The sequence below is a fragment of the Gordionus sp. m RMFG-2023 genome, chromosome 2 (genome assembly GCF_954871325.1).
Source record: "Gordionus sp. m RMFG-2023 chromosome 2, tfGorSpeb1-WG-v2, whole genome shotgun sequence".
NCBI classification, from domain to species: domain Eukaryota; kingdom Metazoa; phylum Nematomorpha; class Gordioida; order Chordodea; family Parachordodidae; genus Gordionus; species Gordionus sp. m RMFG-2023.
Window position 1 is genome coordinate 24,036,575 of NC_088776.1, and position 21,262 is coordinate 24,057,836.

Here is a 21,262-nt window from a genome sequence, read left to right on the forward strand (position 1 = left end):
TAGATGGAGGAATATCATTAAAAAAATTTTTTTTTTGGGGGGGGGGGACTTATCAAATGATATTCTAAAGGTATATTTTGCATTTGTGCATTATTAATGGCTGATATATCAATATTTGAACAATTATAAAGAGGAAATAAGATGGGGATAGTTTTATAAAGTAAAAATAAAATAATTCTAAAGTTAAATTTATAAGGTAGGAATAAAATAAAATACCATTAGGAGAGATCAATTGGCAAATTTTTTTAAAAAAATATGATCCTTGTGAATAAGTATAGAATAATTTAAATAATATATAAATACCGTAATATGTATTTTTTTTTGGAATAAATATAAACATAAAAATAGAAAACCTCGTTTAGTATTTTTTTATTGAAAGAATAAAAAGGAGTATTGTCAAAAAAGGTAGGAAACTTAAGAATAAATATATAATTTTAATTGAATAAGAATAAATATTGTAATATATAATTATTTTTATGGGAATATCTTTTACAAATTATTAAGGGTTGAGCTGGGCTCCTTCATGTGATGATAAATTAATTAAAAATTTAACTATCTCCTGGGTGGGCAAAAATTTTCAAAATTATATTGGATAGGACTGGGCATGGAACAAAATTAATATTAGCTTGCACCTTACAAGGGAATATCTTTTACAAATTATTAAGGGTTGAGCTGGGCTTGATAAACTTTTTTATAATTATATGCTTCCTAATATTGTGAGCTTGGACTTGGCATGACACTATTGTAAAAAATGAATAAAAACCTCAATCCCCGTCATTTTTGATGGGCTTTCTTAATAATTTGTATAATTATTCCTCATTATTTTTTAAAAAAATTAGCTTAAATTTATATGTCAATAAAAAATATATATATATAATTTGCATATAAGTTTCATTAGTGATTAATGGCATTTTTGTTATTTAAATAGATAGCATTTTTTTTTACTTAACAAAAATATAGACAAATAATTTGAGAAATGCAAGACATACATTAAATTTATCCGAAAAGCTACAATAACCCTATATAATAAACAAAAATTTATTTTTTATATATAATTATAATTGATCATATTACCAAAAAGTATAAGAGTCGGTTATTTTTATTTTATTTGTAATGATTCTCTAATAACTGATTTGCCCAGGCCTTCCCAGTTTCCCTTATTACGGAATTCACATGTTTTTTTACATCTTAAACTAATTGGTAAATCAGATAATTCCCCTTCATGTGATGATAAATCAATTAAAAATTTAACTATCACCGAGGTGGGAAAAAAATTTCAAAATTATATTGGATACGACTGGGCTTGAAACCTCAAAATTTATATTAGCTTGCACCTGACATGGGAATATCTTTAACAAATTATTAAGGGTTGAGCAGGGCTGGATAAACTTTTTAATAATTATATGCTTCCTAATATTGTGAGCTTGGACCTGGCATGACACTATCGTAAAAAATGAATAAAAATCTCATTCCCCGTTATTTTTGATGGGCTTTCTTAATAATTTGTAATATTTAGTAAATAATGTATTACTTTCCTATGTATAGACATTGGTATAAAAGAGAATCATGACAAAATAAGGTCTGCCCTAATATTATTTATGTTTTTTTATACATTTTAAACTAATTGATAAATCAGATATTTACCCTTCATGTGATGATAAATTAATTAAAAATTTAACTATCTCCGAGGTGGGAAAAAATTTTCAAAATTATATTGGATACAACTGGGCTTGGAATCTCAAAATTAATAATAGCTTGCACCTGACATGGGAATATCTTTTACAAATTATTAAGGGTTGAGCTGGGCTTGATAAACCTTTTTATAATTATATGATTCCTAATATTGTGAGCTTGGACCTGGCTAACACTATCGTAAAAAATGAATAAAAATCTCATTCCCCATCATTTTTGATGGGTTATCTTAATAATTTGTAATATTTAGTAAATAATGTATTACTTTCCTATGTATAAACATTGGTATAAACTCAAGACTTGATCAATGGACATGGGAATATCTTTTACAAATTATTAAGGGTTGCTGGGCTTGATAAATTTTTTTATAATTATATGCTTCCCTAATTATATGCTTCCTAATATAGTGCCTCCTACAGTTGCATTAATTTTGAAAAAAATTTCCCAAGCCTAGAGATATAAAATATTAATAATTTGTAATATTAAGTAAATAATGTATTACTTTTTGGTTTTAATATGGCCTCCTACAGTTGCATAGAAAATATGAGTTATAGGATCATCTGTTTGTATAAAATAAATAAATAAAATCAACAAATAAAAAAATACGTACCGATGACATGACGTAACGATGACATGACGTAGCGATGACATGACGTAGCGATGACATGACGTCACGATGACGTAGTGAGGACATCGGAAAATTATAATATAGATATTTATAGTTAAAAATTCTAATTTTAAAAATTACTATATTTAATTTTAAAAATTATTAACTTTTGCTTATTTTTCTTTTAAATTATCGTTTAAAATGTAATATAATATATTTTCGGGAAGAGAGGGGAGATTTTTATTAGTTTAAAATGATGTTTACAAGAACAGGCAAATTTTTAAGGTGGGATTTCCTCTTATTCCCCTTCCCTGGCTACTCTAATGAGTAAATTGGTCTATGAGCTGTGTCCTTCATCTTCTTCAGTCTACGAAAACATCTCACATTTAAATTTTTTTGTTCATGCTATTTTAGATGAAGATAGTAATAATAATGATATAATTATAGATAATAATTTGTTGAGTTCATTAATATCAGATAAATATTACATAGAGTTTTCTCTTATAAACCCCCTTTTATCCCATATATTCCCCCCGATAAGGAGGTTTTTAGGGGAAAAATATGTTATTTGTTAGCTAGTTGAAAACTTTTAAGAGATTTCTTCTCTTAATTAAAATAATATATGTTTAATAGTTGATCATGAAAATCTTTGATTTTGTGTTGATTTTTATATTTCAAATTTTGATAAGATTAAGAAAAAAAAATTTATACAATTTATAAATTAATTATTTAAATAACGACACTACACTACTTTTAAAAATTAGAAGCTATAGCGCGTTGTTATTTTTTTCGAGAAAGTAGCTTTAATGTAGCGAGGATAGTATTTGGGGAAAGTAGTTATAGCTATAGTACGCTACTCTTTAAGATTAGGTAGAGTTAAAAATACTGATTATGACAATATGTGAACTCCTAACAATAAAGTACTACTTTGACAATGACAATTATCGGTAAAGTTAATATTAAAGACTCAATAGGTTCTGGAAGATACGAGAATAAAGAATATTATGCCACTTCAAAAATATAACGAGGAAGAATATAAGACCACCTTCAAAATACGACAAGTACAAATATGAAATTACCTCAAAGATATTAGAGATGTAATGTTTTACGGAAAGTGTTCATGTTTAGAAATAATTATTATATACCTTTTACAATATAATTGAGAGATTTTCTGTAATGTTTGGATTTATATATTAAGAAATATGTAACTGAGTTTATAAATAATTAAATAAGGAAACTGACATATTAAAAAATATTCCTATATTCATTTCAACTCTTTTTGACCAATATATAATATATTATTATTAATCAAATCATCAACCAATTATCGTTAATACAATCAATGTTTATTATAAACTGTAATATATGTACACTTGTAATTGTATTATTGTTTCATAAAGTTACATTCGGGATCAATAATTATACTAAAAATTCTTATATATTTTATGTCAAATAAATGAATTTAAATATATCAATATATATCTAAGAAGATGTATTAAATTATTTGAACATTAGTGAAATGATTAAATTTTTATTGTAAAACATATATTAATAAAATAACATTTTGTTTCGAATAGTTATCATTTTTTAAAATCAATGAATTAACATCCCTTTTAAAATAATAAATTATAAAGATTTGGTCATTTCATGCACACATAATAAAACGATTTAAGTTAAATTAATGTTAGAAAATAATTGAACTCTATTAAATTAATAAGAAAAAAATAACTACCAATACATTAACAAAAAAAAACCATTTCTTTTAAACGAAATAAAATATAAATTTTGTGTAAAATAATTATGGGAAATATCCATTTGCTGAACCACAAAAAACTTTATTAAAATGCAATTACACCCACTTATTTTTATAAATATATATTAACAGAATCCCAAAATCAAATCCGATCTACTATATATAGTCCTCTCAAAGACAGAATCACCTAGTTGGCTTTAGAAAAAAACATGGCCCTTCCAGGATCTGAACTATCGAATTGTGATACAAGCACTGAACCGACTAGCTCATAGACCCTTCTCAGAAATATCAATTTGTATATAAGGATAAAATTACATTGCTATCTAATATTTAAAATAAACACTTAAAAAATCAATAACGTTCAATTCTATACGTCATTACCCCAAAAAAGTAATATAGAAAAATAAGCCATTAGGGAAAAATAAAAAAATATAATAATCAACATAAATACAATTATATATCTAAAAACGCTTAGGTCCTACTCAAAATAATATTTAAAATAACACTATAAACTTATGACGGAATAATATGTTTATTATATCTTATAGATCCTACATATTGTATATAAACATAAGATTTTTTTAGAAAGCTAATTAATAAACAAAAGTTTTCCCATAAAAATATGGAATTTAAATTATCAATTTTACGTGATAATAACCCAATTCAAAGAATATTCAACTCAGAAAAACTTTTCAATTGGAAGAATGAGTGGGATCAAAGGTAAAAATATGGGATCGGGTGGGATATGGATTAGGGGTAAGGGATATTAAAGAGGCATTTTTGTCTATAATATCAAATCTGACAGGTCATGTGATTAAAATAATTTCCTTGAATTAACCTGGGCTTTCACAGCTATCCTATAATGTCTACATTGATAAAATGTAAAGTTCATTCTGTAGTTTTATTTTCAATAATTAATGCATATGAACGTCGAAATGAAGAAGATCAAGATTTAATAGGGATTTTATTAGGCAAATATAAATTAATTAATATTTATTACTTCTCTTTTAAGGTTCACCAGATAAAGATGTTGTAGAGATTACCAATTGTTTTCCTATTACTCTTATAAAGAAAAAGGATGAGGTCATAAATATTTTGTAAATAATTCCTAATTAATATATTTAGATATTTATGGACTCTGAGCTTGCCAGTAGTATGTATGAGATTAATAAAAAAGGAAACGCAAATGAAATTATAGTTGGATGGTAAGTTAATAATTTATTATTATAATTTAGAAAAATAAAAATATTTAATGTATAAATATTTATTTTAAATTTAAGGTTTACTACTGATTCCAATATAAATAGTGCTACTTTTGAAATTCATGCTCAATATTCTAAATTAAGCAATAATCCCATATTACTAACCTTAGACACCTCATTAAAAAATAATAGAATGGATTGTAAAGCCTACATCAAGTAAATGGATTTTTATATATTTATAAAAAATGAAAAAAATTTATTCCTTATATCAAAAATATACAATTAATACAATATTTATTATATTTAAATTAACCACTAAAGCTCATAATTTACTTTAATAATATACTTACAAAGTATCTATAAATAATTAATCTATACAAGGTATAATCAGAGTTGAGCAGATCTTCCGGAAAAAGAATCTAGATACAGATTCAATGTTAAAAAAATGAATCTTAGATATAGATACTAGTATCTTTTTCAAAATATCAAAAAGATACAAGATAAAACATACTTCCTAATTAGAGTATCTAAAATATAAGATATTTTTAAATTATCATTATCAATTAATAGTTTATAAATTACAGTTTTTTATTTATTTGTGAAGAACATAACATACACATATAATATGAATGAATATTTACAATAATTAATAAATATTTAATGATGAGTTAATTATAATAATCAGGCATTTTAATATTAGTAATAAATAGCCCATTCTTAGCATAGATATGGAAGAGATACTAGTATTTTTAATGGTAGTTAATATATTAATGTGCAAAAGTGTATTTAAAATAGTTCATTATTTTATAAGATAATCAAATTTTTCAAATAATTTATCATTACATTGCCTTTTTGGCCTACTTAACATTCTGCCAAAACTAAATTATCTTTCAACTGGAGCTGAATTATAAATTTCCTTAATGAAAGGATAATTTAAGCATTTATAATGTATTTCGACTTTCTTTAATATAAGTTAAAACCTCCAGTTCAATGTTATTTGTATTATTGAATTCAGAAAAATTTGTTTCACTAAGAGTAAAATAATCATCATTTTCTTTATTAGATAAAATCTATCTGTGTTTTAGTTTGAACTTGTATATACTCTGGTTCTACATTTAGGGCTTCTTTTATTAATATATTTTGAAAGTATTTGCTTTTATCATCTGACTCAATCCATTAAAATATGGATGTTATATTGATGTCAAAAAAGCCTTATTATATTCAAATCATAGGAAAATATTTTCTTAAAATCTATTGCCCATGCCACCTTAGGCAGCTTTTAATAAAGGTAGCAATATTGTAAACTTGTTAACAAAATTGTTTAACCATTTATAATTTTTTTGTTTATACAGGTTTTTTACATCTAGCATGTACATTATATTTTTTAACTTTTATTTTAAAAAATTTCCATATAAAATATTAAGATTTGGATTTGATTCACAGGAACTTATTTCAATAATTTAAATTTCACTACCATATGAGTGTTAATCATCCTACAGATTAAAAAAATATTACATAAAATTGGTAATGATATTCTATCGAGTTACATTTATATATAAAATATAATTATACCTAAAACAAATTATTTGTATTCGATATTCGATTCAATTTGTATTTTACGAATATGAATAACAATTATTTTATTTGAAAATACGAATAACAGAATAATTCTATTCAATAATACGAATAGAATTAGAATAAGGAAAATATATTATTCGTCGAATAATTTTTTTTCTACGTTTCGAGATTATTTGACTAAAATAATTTATAGTATTATATTAATAAATGTTGAAAAATAATTATTATATATATATATTAGATAATTAGAAATTAATTGAAATTATTCTTATTTAATAAAATTTCCTAGTGGAATATTGAAGAAGCATTTTATATTTTAAAAATTTTAAATAACTTCATAATCCAAAACAACTTCAGAATATTTTTTTTTTGGACGAAGATATTTATTTTATGGAATTTATAACACATACACAATTGTAATAAACTAGTAGCTATCCCATCAAGAATGATGGACGTTGCAGATATTTCTCCTTTGTTTGATGATGGAGAAATCATAAATTTTATTTTTGCCTAAATTTTTACCACTTTATTTGTAAAATATTGCTAGATATGAGTTTTGTATTTTTAGATTGCATAACTTTTTGACAATATTATTCCCTACAATTATTTGTTTTCATATACAAGATACTAATAATCTATTAACCTTTTTAAAATAATGTTGGAGGTAATTTATAAATTTTATGAATAGTGTTTTGGATTAAAACCTATAAATCCATATCATTTTTGTAAAAAATTATTTATAAGTAAATCTGTATAAAATTTAATATAAGTACATGTAATAGTATTTTTTAAACTTATATCAAAATTCACTAAATTATGTATTATCATTTTGTGATAAATTTTTTAAAAGCTATCATCTCATCTACATTTGGTGATAGTATAAACTCTGAAGTATAGTTAAATAATATTTTATAATATTATTTTTATTTATATACAACAAAACAATCAAGCTTAAATTTATTTTATTATACATAACATTCTGATATTATTCTCATATACAAGATACTAATAATCTATTAACCTTTTTAAAATAATGTTGTTTATACATTTTATGAACAGTGTTTTGGATTAAAACCTATAAATCCAAATCATTTTTGTAAAAAATATTTTATAAATAAATCTCTATAAAATTTAATATAAGTACATGTAATAGTATTTTTTAAACTTATATCAAAATTCATTAAAATATGTATTATCATTTTGTGATAAATTTTTTAAAAGCTATCATCTCATTTACATTTGGTGATAGTATAAACTCTGAAGTATAGTTAAATAATATTTTATAATATTATTTTTATTTATATACAACAAAACAATCAAGCTTAAATTTATTTTATTATACATAAAATTCTGATATTATTAGTGCAGTAAACATAAAAAAATTGAACGCGTTCAACGTTCATTGACAAAAATCGAACGCGTTCACGTTCAAGTTCATTTTCAAAATAAAGGAATGCGTTCACGTTCATTCTGGGTCATTCCACGTCAAATCGACCAAAAAAACGCGATTTTCGGACGACCATCTTTAAAATAAACGAAACTTGGCATGATAGTTATTTATTTTGTATATTTTTGTAAATTCTAAATTTTAGAGTGCTAGCTCAACCAAATCCAAAGATATACGCCTTCAAAGTAGAGAATCGCATAATGCGTGATTTCTTAAATCTTGTTTTTCTTAAAAAATAGTTAAGATAAAATTACAAATAATATATCATTTTATAGCCCTTAAAATTTTACATTGGAAAATATTAAAAAAAAATTAAAAAATTTTAAGTGTTTTTGTATTTCCGGTAAAAATAAAAATTAAACATTCCTGGGAAGGGATATTTTTTTGGTGTTGATACTCTCTAAAAATGTTTATTACCTTTATATTAAACTATTTAATGAAAAATCTCGATAGCCATTTTTGTTTTTTTAAATTTATTAAAATTTTTATTATTTTTATAAATAAAAAAGGATAATATAGATGGCGTTATATTAATTTTAATAATAATATAAGGAATGACGTAACATAGGTGGATTTTTTTCTAAAATAAAATTAAAAATTCTTGAGAAGATTTTGTTATTGTTTCCAGATTACTTCTATCAACAGACACCCACTGTTTAAAGGATATATGATCTATGTCATTTTGGGCAAATACAACATCTAATTGTTTTTTAATTGAGAATGTGCCTGGACAATAGTTACAATCTCCTAAATAACAAATAGGGAGTGCGATTGCATATTGTTTGAGCTAAAATATTTTTATAGTTATGTAATGGATATTATGGCATAGCTAATAGTTTTGCCAAATTAGCATCTACAAACATAAGCTTAAAATTTTGATTAATTACACAAACACACACACTGTGTGTTCCGCTGGCTCCAGCCAGAATACGATTTTTTGGCCGTAAATCTGCAAATTTAGAAAATCCAACTTTAATTATCGGGTACCTCTCTTTAAATCGTTCATATAATTCTTTTAAATTGTTTAAAATTAATCTTTTTTGAGACTGCTCTCTTTTCCCCTTGATTATTATGGATTTATAGTCTTTTTTCCAGGGCATCACGTGACTGACTTCATCAGAAGAGTAAAATTTTTCTATAATATTCATGGTTTCCTGATCAATTGTTCGCCCAGGTTTTATATTGGGAGATGACATAAATCCTTTTAATTCTATTAGTTTTTTTGATTTTCTTACCAAGTAATTCGTGGCTTTGAACTCCATCTCAATTTTTTTAAAGGTCCAAGAAGGGGGCAATATAGTAAGAAGTTGATATTTTTTTTCCTTAGAAATAATTGGATAATGATGTTTTAAATTTTGAAGAAGTTCGTCATTTTTATTATTTTGTATATCAAACTCAGGAAGGCTGCTTCTTAATATGTTTTGACTTAATGCTTTTGTTATTTTTTTAAGTTTTTCTTGCGGATATTTCTTTTCTCCTATTCTTTTCTTTTTTTATTGGGGATTGGCCTATTTCTTCTAGCGATACATTTATTATATACAAAGTTGAACTGGATGTGGCTAGTTCGGGCTCTTCATTTTCAGATATATCCTCAATGGATTCCATATTTATCAAATATAAGCGACATGAGTGACATAATGATTGGCATATTGTTAATAAACCTTTGGATTTTTTAATCATCTTTGGTGTAACCTAATTTTATATTTAATAAAAATAATCACGATATCAATCCAGAATCTAAAATTAAAAAGGTTTTAATCCATAATATAAATAAACTTACCTTTTGTAGATTTTTTGAAATAGACTTATGGCCTTCTCTAATGAATGGATTACTACACAGTGATTTCATATTATTACAATTTTTTAAATTAAAAAAAAAATTTTAAGTAAAAAAAGATAATCCTTATGTTCTTTTCAATCATGATTGATAATTAAATTTCCTATTTATCGATATAAAGATTTAATAGAAAGAAAGGAATGAAAAATAAAATAAGATGATAAAATCTTTAATTTCAAATAATAACGATAGATCCATAAGTGTGAAATATATACAAATTACGGCCTCAAGAATTTCTATTTAAGCGCAAAATGGATTGCGATAAATAGATATATTTTTATAATAGCTTGAATATAATTTAAAAGTATCTTTATATGGGCCGCTTCCTCATTTATTGGCCCAGGACATCATACTGGTTATACTTAATCGATTTCTTTTGATTTTAATACCGATATAAAATATATTATTATTAAATATAATATATTATTAATAAATTTAGTATAACGCCATCTATATTATCCTTTTTTATTTACAAAAATAATAAATATTTTAATAAAATTAAAAAAACAAAAATGGCTATCGAGATTTTTCATTAAATAGTTTAATATAAAGGTAATAAATATTTTTAGAGAGTATCAACACCAAAAAAAAATCCCTTCCCAGGAATGTTAATTTTTTATTTTTACTGGAAATACAAAAACGCTTATAATTTTTAAACTTTTTTTCAATATTTTCCAATGTAAAATTTTAAGGGCTATAAAGTGATATATTATTTGTAATTCTATCTTAAGTATTTTTTAAGAAAAACAAGATATAAGAAATCACGCATTACGCGATTCTCTACTTTGAAGGCGTATATCTTTGGATCTGGTTGAGCTGGGGCTCTAAAATTTGGATTTTATTATCATTTACAACATAAATAACTATGCCAAGTTTCATTCATTTTTGAGATGGTCGGCCGAATCACTGGTCGATTTGTCATGGAATTACCCCGTTCAAAATTTTATGATAAATTTTTTTAAAATTTAATTTAATATAAATAAACTTATCATTTTTAATACAATAGCCATGTTAAAAAATAATATAGTTTTATAATATAATTATAAATAAAATATAATATAATATAGCGAATAAAAAGATATTTTTATTTATAAAAATTTTTTCTTATTAAATTTTAATAACAATTGTTTTCAAAATATTTATCTGATAGACAGGAACACTTGGCAGTTAATACAGCATACGCCTAAAAACACGCCATACAGGAGCAGATGAGGGGATTGCGGTATGATACTTAATAAACAGCTCTTTTAACGTGGAGAATTAATTAAAAACATTGTTTTGTTATTTGCAAAAAATTGAGATACTTTATCCTCCTCCAATCCATTCTCTACTCTCGACAAAAAAAAGGTAATCTCGAAATTAACAGTTCTCTAGGGGTTTCAAACTATTTTTTTCAATAACGCTATAAGTTTATTTTTAATAGGTTCGTTCTGTGGAAGTTTTATTCATGGCCATTGAAGTTTGAATGCTGGATATATAATTGCAGAAAGAACATATTGATCCTTATATATATGTTCAAATCTTTAAAAAAATAAAATATATGTAATAATTGAGAATGATAGGTTTAATACCTTTTATTAATCCCATTTAATACGGCGTCTATCAATGGTTTTCATATTTGAGGCCACTAATTTTTTTAATTTTAAAATAACTATCGCTATTGTTGGGGTAAAATATCCCAAATGCATTATTTCTTCAAATTTAATGATTTAACTTAGTTATATCATATAAAATCAAATAATTAATATTAAAATCAAATGTCGTTTTAAATTGGAACCTGAAGATTTTGACAATATAAAACTTTTTGGCCACATTTTACACTTGGTAAGCATTGGATTAGTTCCTTCAATATAGGTTGTTAATGTAAAACATTTATCATATTTGGCCATAGTAATGATAATTCATCTGATTTTGGATTTTCAGAATCAGATGATGAGGATTAAATAATAATACCCATGCTTATGCTAATCTATTAAATTAAAATATAAACAATAATATTCAAATGAATAAACTATGTGTTAAAAAAATTGAAATGTGAAAAGTAAATACACAGCCGATTAAAAAATATAAATAATGCATTTTTTAAAAAAAATCGGAAATATATTTTTTAAAAAAATAAAAATATTTTTAAAATTGAACTAACGTTAAATTCGAACGCGTTCGTCATAAAAAAGGAACGCGTTCACGTTCAAATTTCGTCAAAAATAAAAAGAACGCCGTTCATCATTTTTTTCAAAAAAACGAACTTCGTTCACGAACGCTTCAAACTAGATATTATAATTATTGGATCTGATGATATTGACATATATTTTACTGTCTAACCTATTGTCTATTTGACCATGTATAAATTTTATAATAATATTTAATTTATTAAATAGATATTCATCCCATTGGTATAATGGATATTTCTGAATCAGAAAGAAATGGAGAACAAAGCCAATATTCATCCACATCAAATTCTATACAGTCAGGAGGACGGAAAAATGCAGATATATGGAAACATTATATTTACAAAGCATCAACAGAAACTGTTAGATGTAAGAATCGTCTGGTTGAAATAAAGTGTAAAAAAAAACTACTTCAGCTTTAATTTATCATAACAAACGATTCCACCAAAAAACCTATAATAATAAATTTATTGAATCATATTAATAATGATTTAAATAATAATCATATGCACAACAATAATGATATCAAACATTATTTATTAAAATTGATCAAATCTTATATTCCATTTAAAATCCTTGCAACAAATGAATTTAAATATTTTATTAAAGTATTAAACCCTAACATTAAAATATGTTCAATTCCTACTTAAAACAATATATAAATGAATCTTTTGGTGATGAAAAAAAAATTAAATAAAAAATACAATATCACAAAAAAATTTTACAATAGATATTTGGTCAAGTCCAACAAATGTCTCATTCTTAGGTTTAACCTGCCATTATATTGATGATGAATGGGTACTAAAATCTGTATTATTCGACATTATTCCATTTACAAATTCCCATTCAGGAGAAAACATATATAAAACATTTTATAGAATAATAATTATAACATAGATATAAGGTCAACAGCTATTACATGTGACAAATATATAAAAAAATAACACCAAAATGAAATAAGTAGAGATTATATTTATACCTACAAAAATACGAATCGAATCGAATAATGGAATTATTCGTATTCGTTTAAATCGAATAATTCATAATTCGTATGAATAATAAAATGATTATTCGATTCAATTCGAAAATTTTATTTAACCATAAATTAAAAAGATAGAATATTAAATTTATTTTGTAAAATTTAACTATGGATAAAAGACAAACAAATTTTATTAGTAAGAAAATAGAAGCATACATATTTAGTATATTTATATATAATGTAGAAAAATAAATATAATATTTATATCATGTATAGGACATATCTGACAACAACCAATTCATCAAACACTTTTTTCGAATTGTATCCTCTTGTAGCTACATTCTATATTTGGTTACCATATGAGCTCCAACAGAAAAGAGTCACTCACATGGCGTTGAAGATCCTTGTAACAATATGTCTCGCCATTTTTGATAAAACGGGAAAACGATCTCCGTGTAATTTCCACCATTCTAGTGGATTTTTATTCGAGGTGATTCTCGCTTCTTTTAAATATGTTTTAATTTCAGAAATTGGCATTATATTCTGTTTATAAATCACGTCCATATTTGATTGTATATATGGTTGACATATTGATACATCATATTTTATTTTATAATCGTCGAACATTTTCTTAAAATTGTTTAATATAGTTGTAATGTAGATATTATAAGACGGAGGTAGGCACTCAAAAAATTCCAATTTAAGTCTGGGATCTAATATAGCAGATATATCTTACATCTAGCAGTTTCTGTTGATGCTTGGTAAATATAATGTTTCCATATATCTGCATTTTTCCGTCCTCCCGACTGTATAGAATTTGATGTGGATGAATATTGTCTTTGTTCTCCACTGCTTTCTGATTCAGAAATATCCATTATACCAATGGGATGAATATCTATTTAATAAATTAAATATTATTATAAAATTTATACATGGCCAAATGGGCAATAGGTTAATCAATAAAATATATGTTAAAATCATCAGATCCTATAATTATAATATCAGAATTTTATGTATAATAAAATAAATTTAAGCTTGATTGTTTTGTTGTATATAAATTAAAATAATATTATAAAATATTAATTAACTATACTTCAGAGTTTATACTATCACCAAATGTAGATGAGATGATAGCTTTTAAAAAATTTATCACAAAATGATAATACATATTTTAATGAATTTTGATATAAGTTTAAAAAATACTAATACATGTACTTATATTAAATTTTATACAGATTTATTTATAAAATATTTTTTACAAAAATGATTTGGATTTATAGATTTTAATTCAAAACACTGTTCATAAAATTTATAAATTACTTACAACATTATTTTAAAAAACTTATTAGATTATTAGTATCTTGTATATGAGAACAAATAATTGTAGGGAATAATTTCGTCAAAAAGCTATGCAATCTAAAAATACAAAACTCACATCTAGCAATATTTTACAAATATAAAAATTTAGGCAAAAAGTAAAATTTATGATTTCTCCATCATCAAACAAAGGAGAAATATCTGCATCGTCCGTCATTCTTGACGGGATAGCTACTAGTTTATTATAATTATGTATGTGTTATTAATTCCGTAAAATAAATACCTTCGTCCATAAAAGAATTTTCTGAAGTTGTTTTGGATTATGAAGTTTTTTAAATTTTTAAAATATAAAATGCTTCATATTCCACTAGGAAATTTTATTAAATAAGAATAATTTCAAGTAATTCCTAATTATCTAATATATATAATTATTTTTCAACATTTATTAATATAATACTATAAATTATTTTAGTTGAATAATCTCGAATAATTCGATCGAATAATAGAAAAAAATTATTCGACGAATAATATATTTTCCTTATTCGATTCGTATTTTCGAATCGAATAATTGTGTTATTCGTATTCGTAAAATACGAATCGAGTATCGAATAACAAATAATTCGTTTTATATATTGTCTACCTTAATATGAGTTGTAAATTTTCCAGCTAATTTTGATTGTCATTATATTTAAAATATGGTGGAGAAAAATAAGGAAATGAATCTAAGAATCTCGAAGAAAATAAGATATATATTGTGATATGTAAAATTTTAAACATGAATATTAAAAAGAATCTGTATCTTTTGTCAAGGAAAGGAACATAAAAAAGATACAAGATTCTCTTCAGAATAAATGATCTTAGATAGATACTAGTATCTTATTAAAAATGTCAAAAAGATACTGAGTACAAGTATTCATGGTACTACCCAACTCTGGGTATAGTTTTTAATTTTTGTTAATAATTAGATCCATGATTGAAAAGATTTTATAAATATTTTTTTTAGTAAGTTTAACCCATTACTTAAAATACAAAGAAATCATATTTTAAAATTATTTTTTCTTATATAATTAGTCAAAACATGGGAGTACCAGAAAAATTGTTTGGTTCGATGTTCATGCCTATTGATATAACTATTGTCAATTATCCTTGTGAAAAAATAGCAAGTTTGAAATTTTATTACATTATTATAGTATAATACAACTTTTTTAATGGATTTTTGTAGTAGATTTGGATATAAATAATACTCTAAAACCTTGTATAAACTTTGATAGTGAATTTTCACTACTGAGATTAATTTCAATCATTTTCCCATAATGGGTCCATTCCATTTCAAATTAGTCACTATTTTACTACTTGAAATTTGGGTAAAATTTTATTTGTTGAGGTATGGGTTATACCATGTCAAATCAAGCACCTTTCAGCCAACCTTCTCTTAATTTTAACAAAAAATTGTAGGCAGATTTATATGTCCTATATTTATGACTAAAACTTAATTTTAGCTTATTAGCAATTATCTGAGAAAATAGGTATTAAAGGTACAAAAATAGGCTTCTTTTAACCATTTATTGATGTCATTATGTGGAATTCTTACCTGAGGATCTGGTATCTCAGTTTTAAATAATTTACGAGTGGAACTGTTAAATTTAATTGATTCAAATTGTATTATGATATGTTTAGAACTTGCCCTATAAAGATCAGACAATTTTGTCATGAATTTTTGATCTTATTTGATTTTTTACATAAATTAAAAAAAATATATGGAGATACATATAAAGATAGGTACTTTACGCATGCTAAAATTTATTTCCAATAAGATTTTATAAAATTTGTTTCCAGTGAAATAAGATTTTATAAAATTAAAAATTGCCCTCGTAGATGATTTAACTTTGAAATATTCTGAATCCTCATCGATGATTTTGTATAAATCGTTTAAAATACCATGAATTGATTTTAAATAGTTTTATACCTCCTCTTTCAAAAATTTTAATATGAGTTATATGGCTATTTATATTTAGAGGCCTCTATGGACTGCCCTAAGCCCGCTAGGGTTGGGTTTGGCTTGGACATTGAAGACTTTTTTCTTCAGCTGTAAGAGGTAGTCTGACCTGAGCCCCAACCCTAAAATATATATTAGAAATATGTCTTTTCAGCAAAATATCAATAAAAATTGCCCCTCTCTTCCCATCTATTAAACAATTTGCTAATCCAACTTAATCTTTTCTAATGATAATCTGCTGGATCAGGCTCTAGATATTTGGTAGAACAATATTTATGATAGATGCAATTTTTCCTGTTATTATATAACTCTCAAAAACAATTTTTTAGCCCTTAATTTTAAAATCCTATTCCATTTTATTTTTATCTTCTCCTCTTGAAGGCATCAAACTCTTTTAAAATTATGATAAAGTAATTGGACATGTGAAATCATTACTTATTAAAATTCACAGGAACCTCTTAACTAATGAACAACTAAGTTTACCCTTGGTTGTAGACTTGCCTACTGCATAGTCCAACCTCATATTTGTCTGGATTGCAACTTTCCATCAGTGCTAAGGGTAAATTTGGGTTACATTGTATTAAAAGTCAGAGCCTTCAACAGCACCATTCATCAATAAATAAAATTCTCAGCCTATACCTAAAAAATGGTTTAATCCCCAATATTTTACCTTGTAACCTTTCATCAGACTTTGGCCTGATAGCCTCACAACTATCTTATAGGCGATGGATAGATCTCTCACCTTGGATTATACTTGCATTACCATTCCCCACAAATGTTAATAATAAGACACTTGTATAGCAGAAACAAGAGATAAATATGCACTGAACACTTACATTTTTTTTTATAAACTTTGAATCATAACTGAATTCAAACATTGGAGGTAAAAAAAATTTTTAGACAAAAAATGCTAATAGAGATTTTTAATTATAATTACTTCTCTTTTTAGAGACTGAATATGTTTTCCCTCTTTTTTATAATATAATTTATATTTTATATAGTTGATATTTGAAAAATTAGATAAAAAATCAACAGTTATTATAAAAGATTAGTAAGTTGAGTCGAATTGGTACAGTTTTTCTTAGAAAATAACCCCATTGAAGGTGGTACTGAATAGGTTTAAAGATTAGAGAGATATTGGTTAGGATTATTATATATGCTGCATTTTATGTAATATTTTAGGGAAAACATGGAACAGATATGTGATAGTTTCTATTGAAAAAAATACTGTGCATTTTGATTAAATTAATTGCAGTTCAATTTTAAAACTATAACTAATTAGTTTAAAGCTGTGCATTTGATTATTCGATGAATTTAAATAAAACTGATTAAAAATAGTCTTGATCTGGGTTTTGTAAAGAAAGTATTTTCAGGCATAGCTTGGTTATTTATTTTTCCCCATGCCCTGCCAGACCCGTTTTAAATGTAAACAATTTAGCTGCCCACTCTAGACCAGGTCTTTTATATGTCTTAATGCATTTTTTAAGTTTTAAATCACAATTACTAAGTTAAACTGGCAGCTGGCATGAACTGAGACTACCCCATTTTAATTTTATATCTCATTTTGTGAAAACTTAATTTAATTAAATAAAATTTCTTTAAAGAATTTTTTACCCTGGCCTGGTGAATATATATTATATTTATTTTTAATATTTATAGCTAATAATAGCGATTTAGAATATAAGGCCTGGCCCAGGTATTTTTTTTAAAAAAAATTGGGGCCCAGCAGATGTTTAAAAAAATTTTTAGGCCCTGCAGGCCTCTGCCATATATCCTAAATTACATTTCTAAACAAAAATTTTTTTATCTTATCAGTTGATACTTTGGTGAAAGATGAAAAACGTTTACTTAATACACTGATAACTAACCAAGTTAGTCCTGCTGTCAATTTAGGTCTATCAAACTCTGATTCTCCATCCTTATCAAACTATAATGCCGTTAATTTTAATAACCCCACTCGTCTCCCAACAAAAACGGTGTTTCCCGTAAATCCTTCAGACCTGTCCAAGTTAAGTATGGCCCTGGAAGAAATGATCGAAAAATTAAAGCTTCTTAAGAAATACACAGAAAGTCATAATAACAATGCCAGTAATAATTTAAACATTAATTACAATGGTAAAGTGGATACATCATCTTTTGGGGGTTCGGTGGATTTGGTTGACTTAGGACGAACTCTTAAAGAGTTGATTGGATGTGTACCCATCATGGAAAAGGGCCAATTTGAAGAACTGTTTAAAGGAAACATGAAAGTAATTTTTTTAAGAATAGATTTTAATGTGTGAATTTTATTTAATACTTCATTTCTATTAATTTTTCATTTTAAATTCGAGTCGAGTTTTTAGTCGTAAAAACGGCTCAGACTAGAGTAGCTCAATGAGTCTTTTCAGCCGACTCTTGATTCGAGCCAACATTCATTTGTTGTTTAAATATTTATAAAGAATATAATGAATGATCTAGAATTAGTGTACCATGTTAAATTACCTCATGTATATTTTTTTTATTTTTAAATTTTTTATACATAATAATAATTTATCTTTTAGATATAAAAATTAAAATAAAATATATTTCAATTGTTTGAAATTTTTTTGGATTTTTTTTGTAAATAATCTCTTTCGAATTTTCGATAATTTTGGGAAGATAGTTCAAAGATTTTTTATTTTAGATTTAATATTTTTTTATGCATTTTATTTCTTTATTTTTTGATAAAATATGATGTAAAAATTAAATATTTTTTATATGAATGTTATATAAATCATTTTAAAAGTGGTTGTATTAATATTTTTTAACTACAGGTATAAATATATTTAAAAACTACCACTCTAGTCTAATACTTTGTTTTGGATAATTTTATGAATATTTTACTTTTAAGAATAAAGTACATTTTAAATTAAAAATACAAAAACATATAAATTTAATTTTTCTTTTAGTGCGCGTCATCTATTTTACTTAAATTTTTTATATATAATTAAATTAGGTAAAGAAAGCATTGCATTTATAACCTGACAACCCTTTCATAATTAGTTTGTCTCTCAAGATAAAAAAAAATAGAAGCTGACATGTTTGATATGAAAAATTAATTTTATCCTTTACGATTACCAAATAAAACAAAATTAGATTTAAAGCCACCCCTGCCAAAATAGAGGAGATTGGGGAAAAATTTAATTAAATACTTTTAATTTTATGAAACTCTATTACTTATAATTCACTCAGCAAATTGAGAGAAAAATCGATTAACCCTGCACTATTAATCTTATGAACAAGTTACTTTAATACTAATCATAGTAAAAATTACGGTGATATAAAATTTTAAATAATTTTAGGACCAATAGACAAAATTTTTATTGTAAAAAATTTTATAAAACATCATTGAATAAAAATATGTTCTTATAAAATAAAATTTTATTATAAAAATCGCAGACAGCATGATGTTAAGTGCCCGATACATGCCTTTTTTGTAGTGTCCGCAGATTGTTGTCATACGCCTCAATTTTGATGGGCAAAACTTGCATATATTACGAATAGATTGATAAAGATTTTCTCTTTCTTTCGATGAGTTTTTCTCTAGAATATCTCCGATATGACCGTATAGAGGGTCTTAAAGTGATGAAAAATACTTCGGTTTTTACTTATCATTCGTATTCTTTACGAGGGAAGTGTTCTAATCTAATACAGAAAAGGATGATATTTTATGGGAAAATAGCTTTTTAATATTTTAGAAATAATATGAAAAAAAATTATTATTTGCAAAATATATAAATTTGGATATTTGCCAAATATCTTCGTAATTTTTACGAATGTGTAGTGTTAGTAGTGCAGGGTTAATATCTAAAATATTTTAATATATTTTTTTACTATTCTTCATAAAATGTGTTTGAAATTTTTTATTTATAATATTAAAATTAAATTTTTTCCTCGCTTTCATTATTTTTATGTTTTTAATATTAACTTTCTTTTTTATTTCTGTTTTTTTCCATATAACATGGTATGCATATAGATATTTAATATAAAATAATAATAAAAAAAATTACATTAGGCCATATTAAAAACAAATTCACATATTGACATTTATATCTTGAATATCAACAAAGTTAAATTATTTGACATCCATATTGTCTCCTGTTGCAGAATCCTTTCGCTTGAACCACATGAGTGAGCTCCAGAACTCTTAGGTAGCTAACCTCCTTATTTTTAACTACAAGTATAAATATATTTAAAATTCTACCACTCTAGTCTAATACTTTGTTTGGATTATTTAAGAATATTTTACTTTTAAAAATAATTTCTACATTTTAAGAAAATATAGATCACAAAAACATAAGATTAATATTTCGCTCAGGAGTCAGCTCATTGAGCCGCTCGAGTCAGCCGTTTTTTATGACTTCGGCTCGAGTTTAGAATCGAAAAACTCGACTATTTAACAACACTAATTTATTAATTTTGTTGTGTAATTAAACTTTTATTCAAATATATAATAGGATATGATGATGATATTATACGTCTTGAAATTACTGCAATGTCAAGTTAATGTACAAGCTAAACTAAACATGCTTTGAATCTAATATTTTTAATGATATATAATATAAAATTATTCATAAGATATTTAATTTTATATAATAAAGTCTGAAATCTGAACTGAATCCTTTAGTTTGTATCAAATAAAGTTGATTTTTAAATCACAATAAAATA

The 21,262-nt window shown here is 24.6% G+C and overlaps 1 protein-coding gene across 1 annotated transcript; it reads left to right on the top strand.

The window, feature by feature from the left end:
- Positions 1–4,875: 4,875 nt before the first annotated feature.
- On the top strand, positions 4,876–21,208 carry LOC135923888 (eukaryotic translation initiation factor 3 subunit F-1-like). The gene is made up of 7 exons (XM_065458878.1): positions 4,876–5,023; positions 5,065–5,135; positions 5,178–5,257; positions 5,333–5,470; positions 15,652–15,743; positions 18,392–18,825; positions 21,052–21,208. The coding sequence occupies exons 1-7, from the start codon at positions 4,915–4,917 to the stop codon at positions 21,127–21,129; spliced, it is 1,002 nt and encodes a 333-aa protein (XP_065314950.1). The 5' UTR covers positions 4,876–4,914; the 3' UTR covers positions 21,130–21,208.
- The last annotated feature ends 54 nt before the right edge of the window (positions 21,209–21,262 follow it).

Bases quoted from the DNA above. Each gene is read 5' to 3' on its own strand.
- LOC135923888 (XM_065458878.1), top strand. From the start codon at position 4,915: ATGTCTACATTGATAAAATGTAAAGTTCATTCTGTAGTTTTATTTTCA. The intron at 5,024-5,064 runs GCAAATATAAAT...TTCTCTTTTAAG, and splicing joins TTTAATAGGGATTTTATTAG to GTTCACCAGATAAAGATGTT. The intron at 5,471-15,651 runs GTAAATGGATTT...TTATATAATTAG, and splicing joins GATTGTAAAGCCTACATCAA to TCAAAACATGGGAGTACCAG.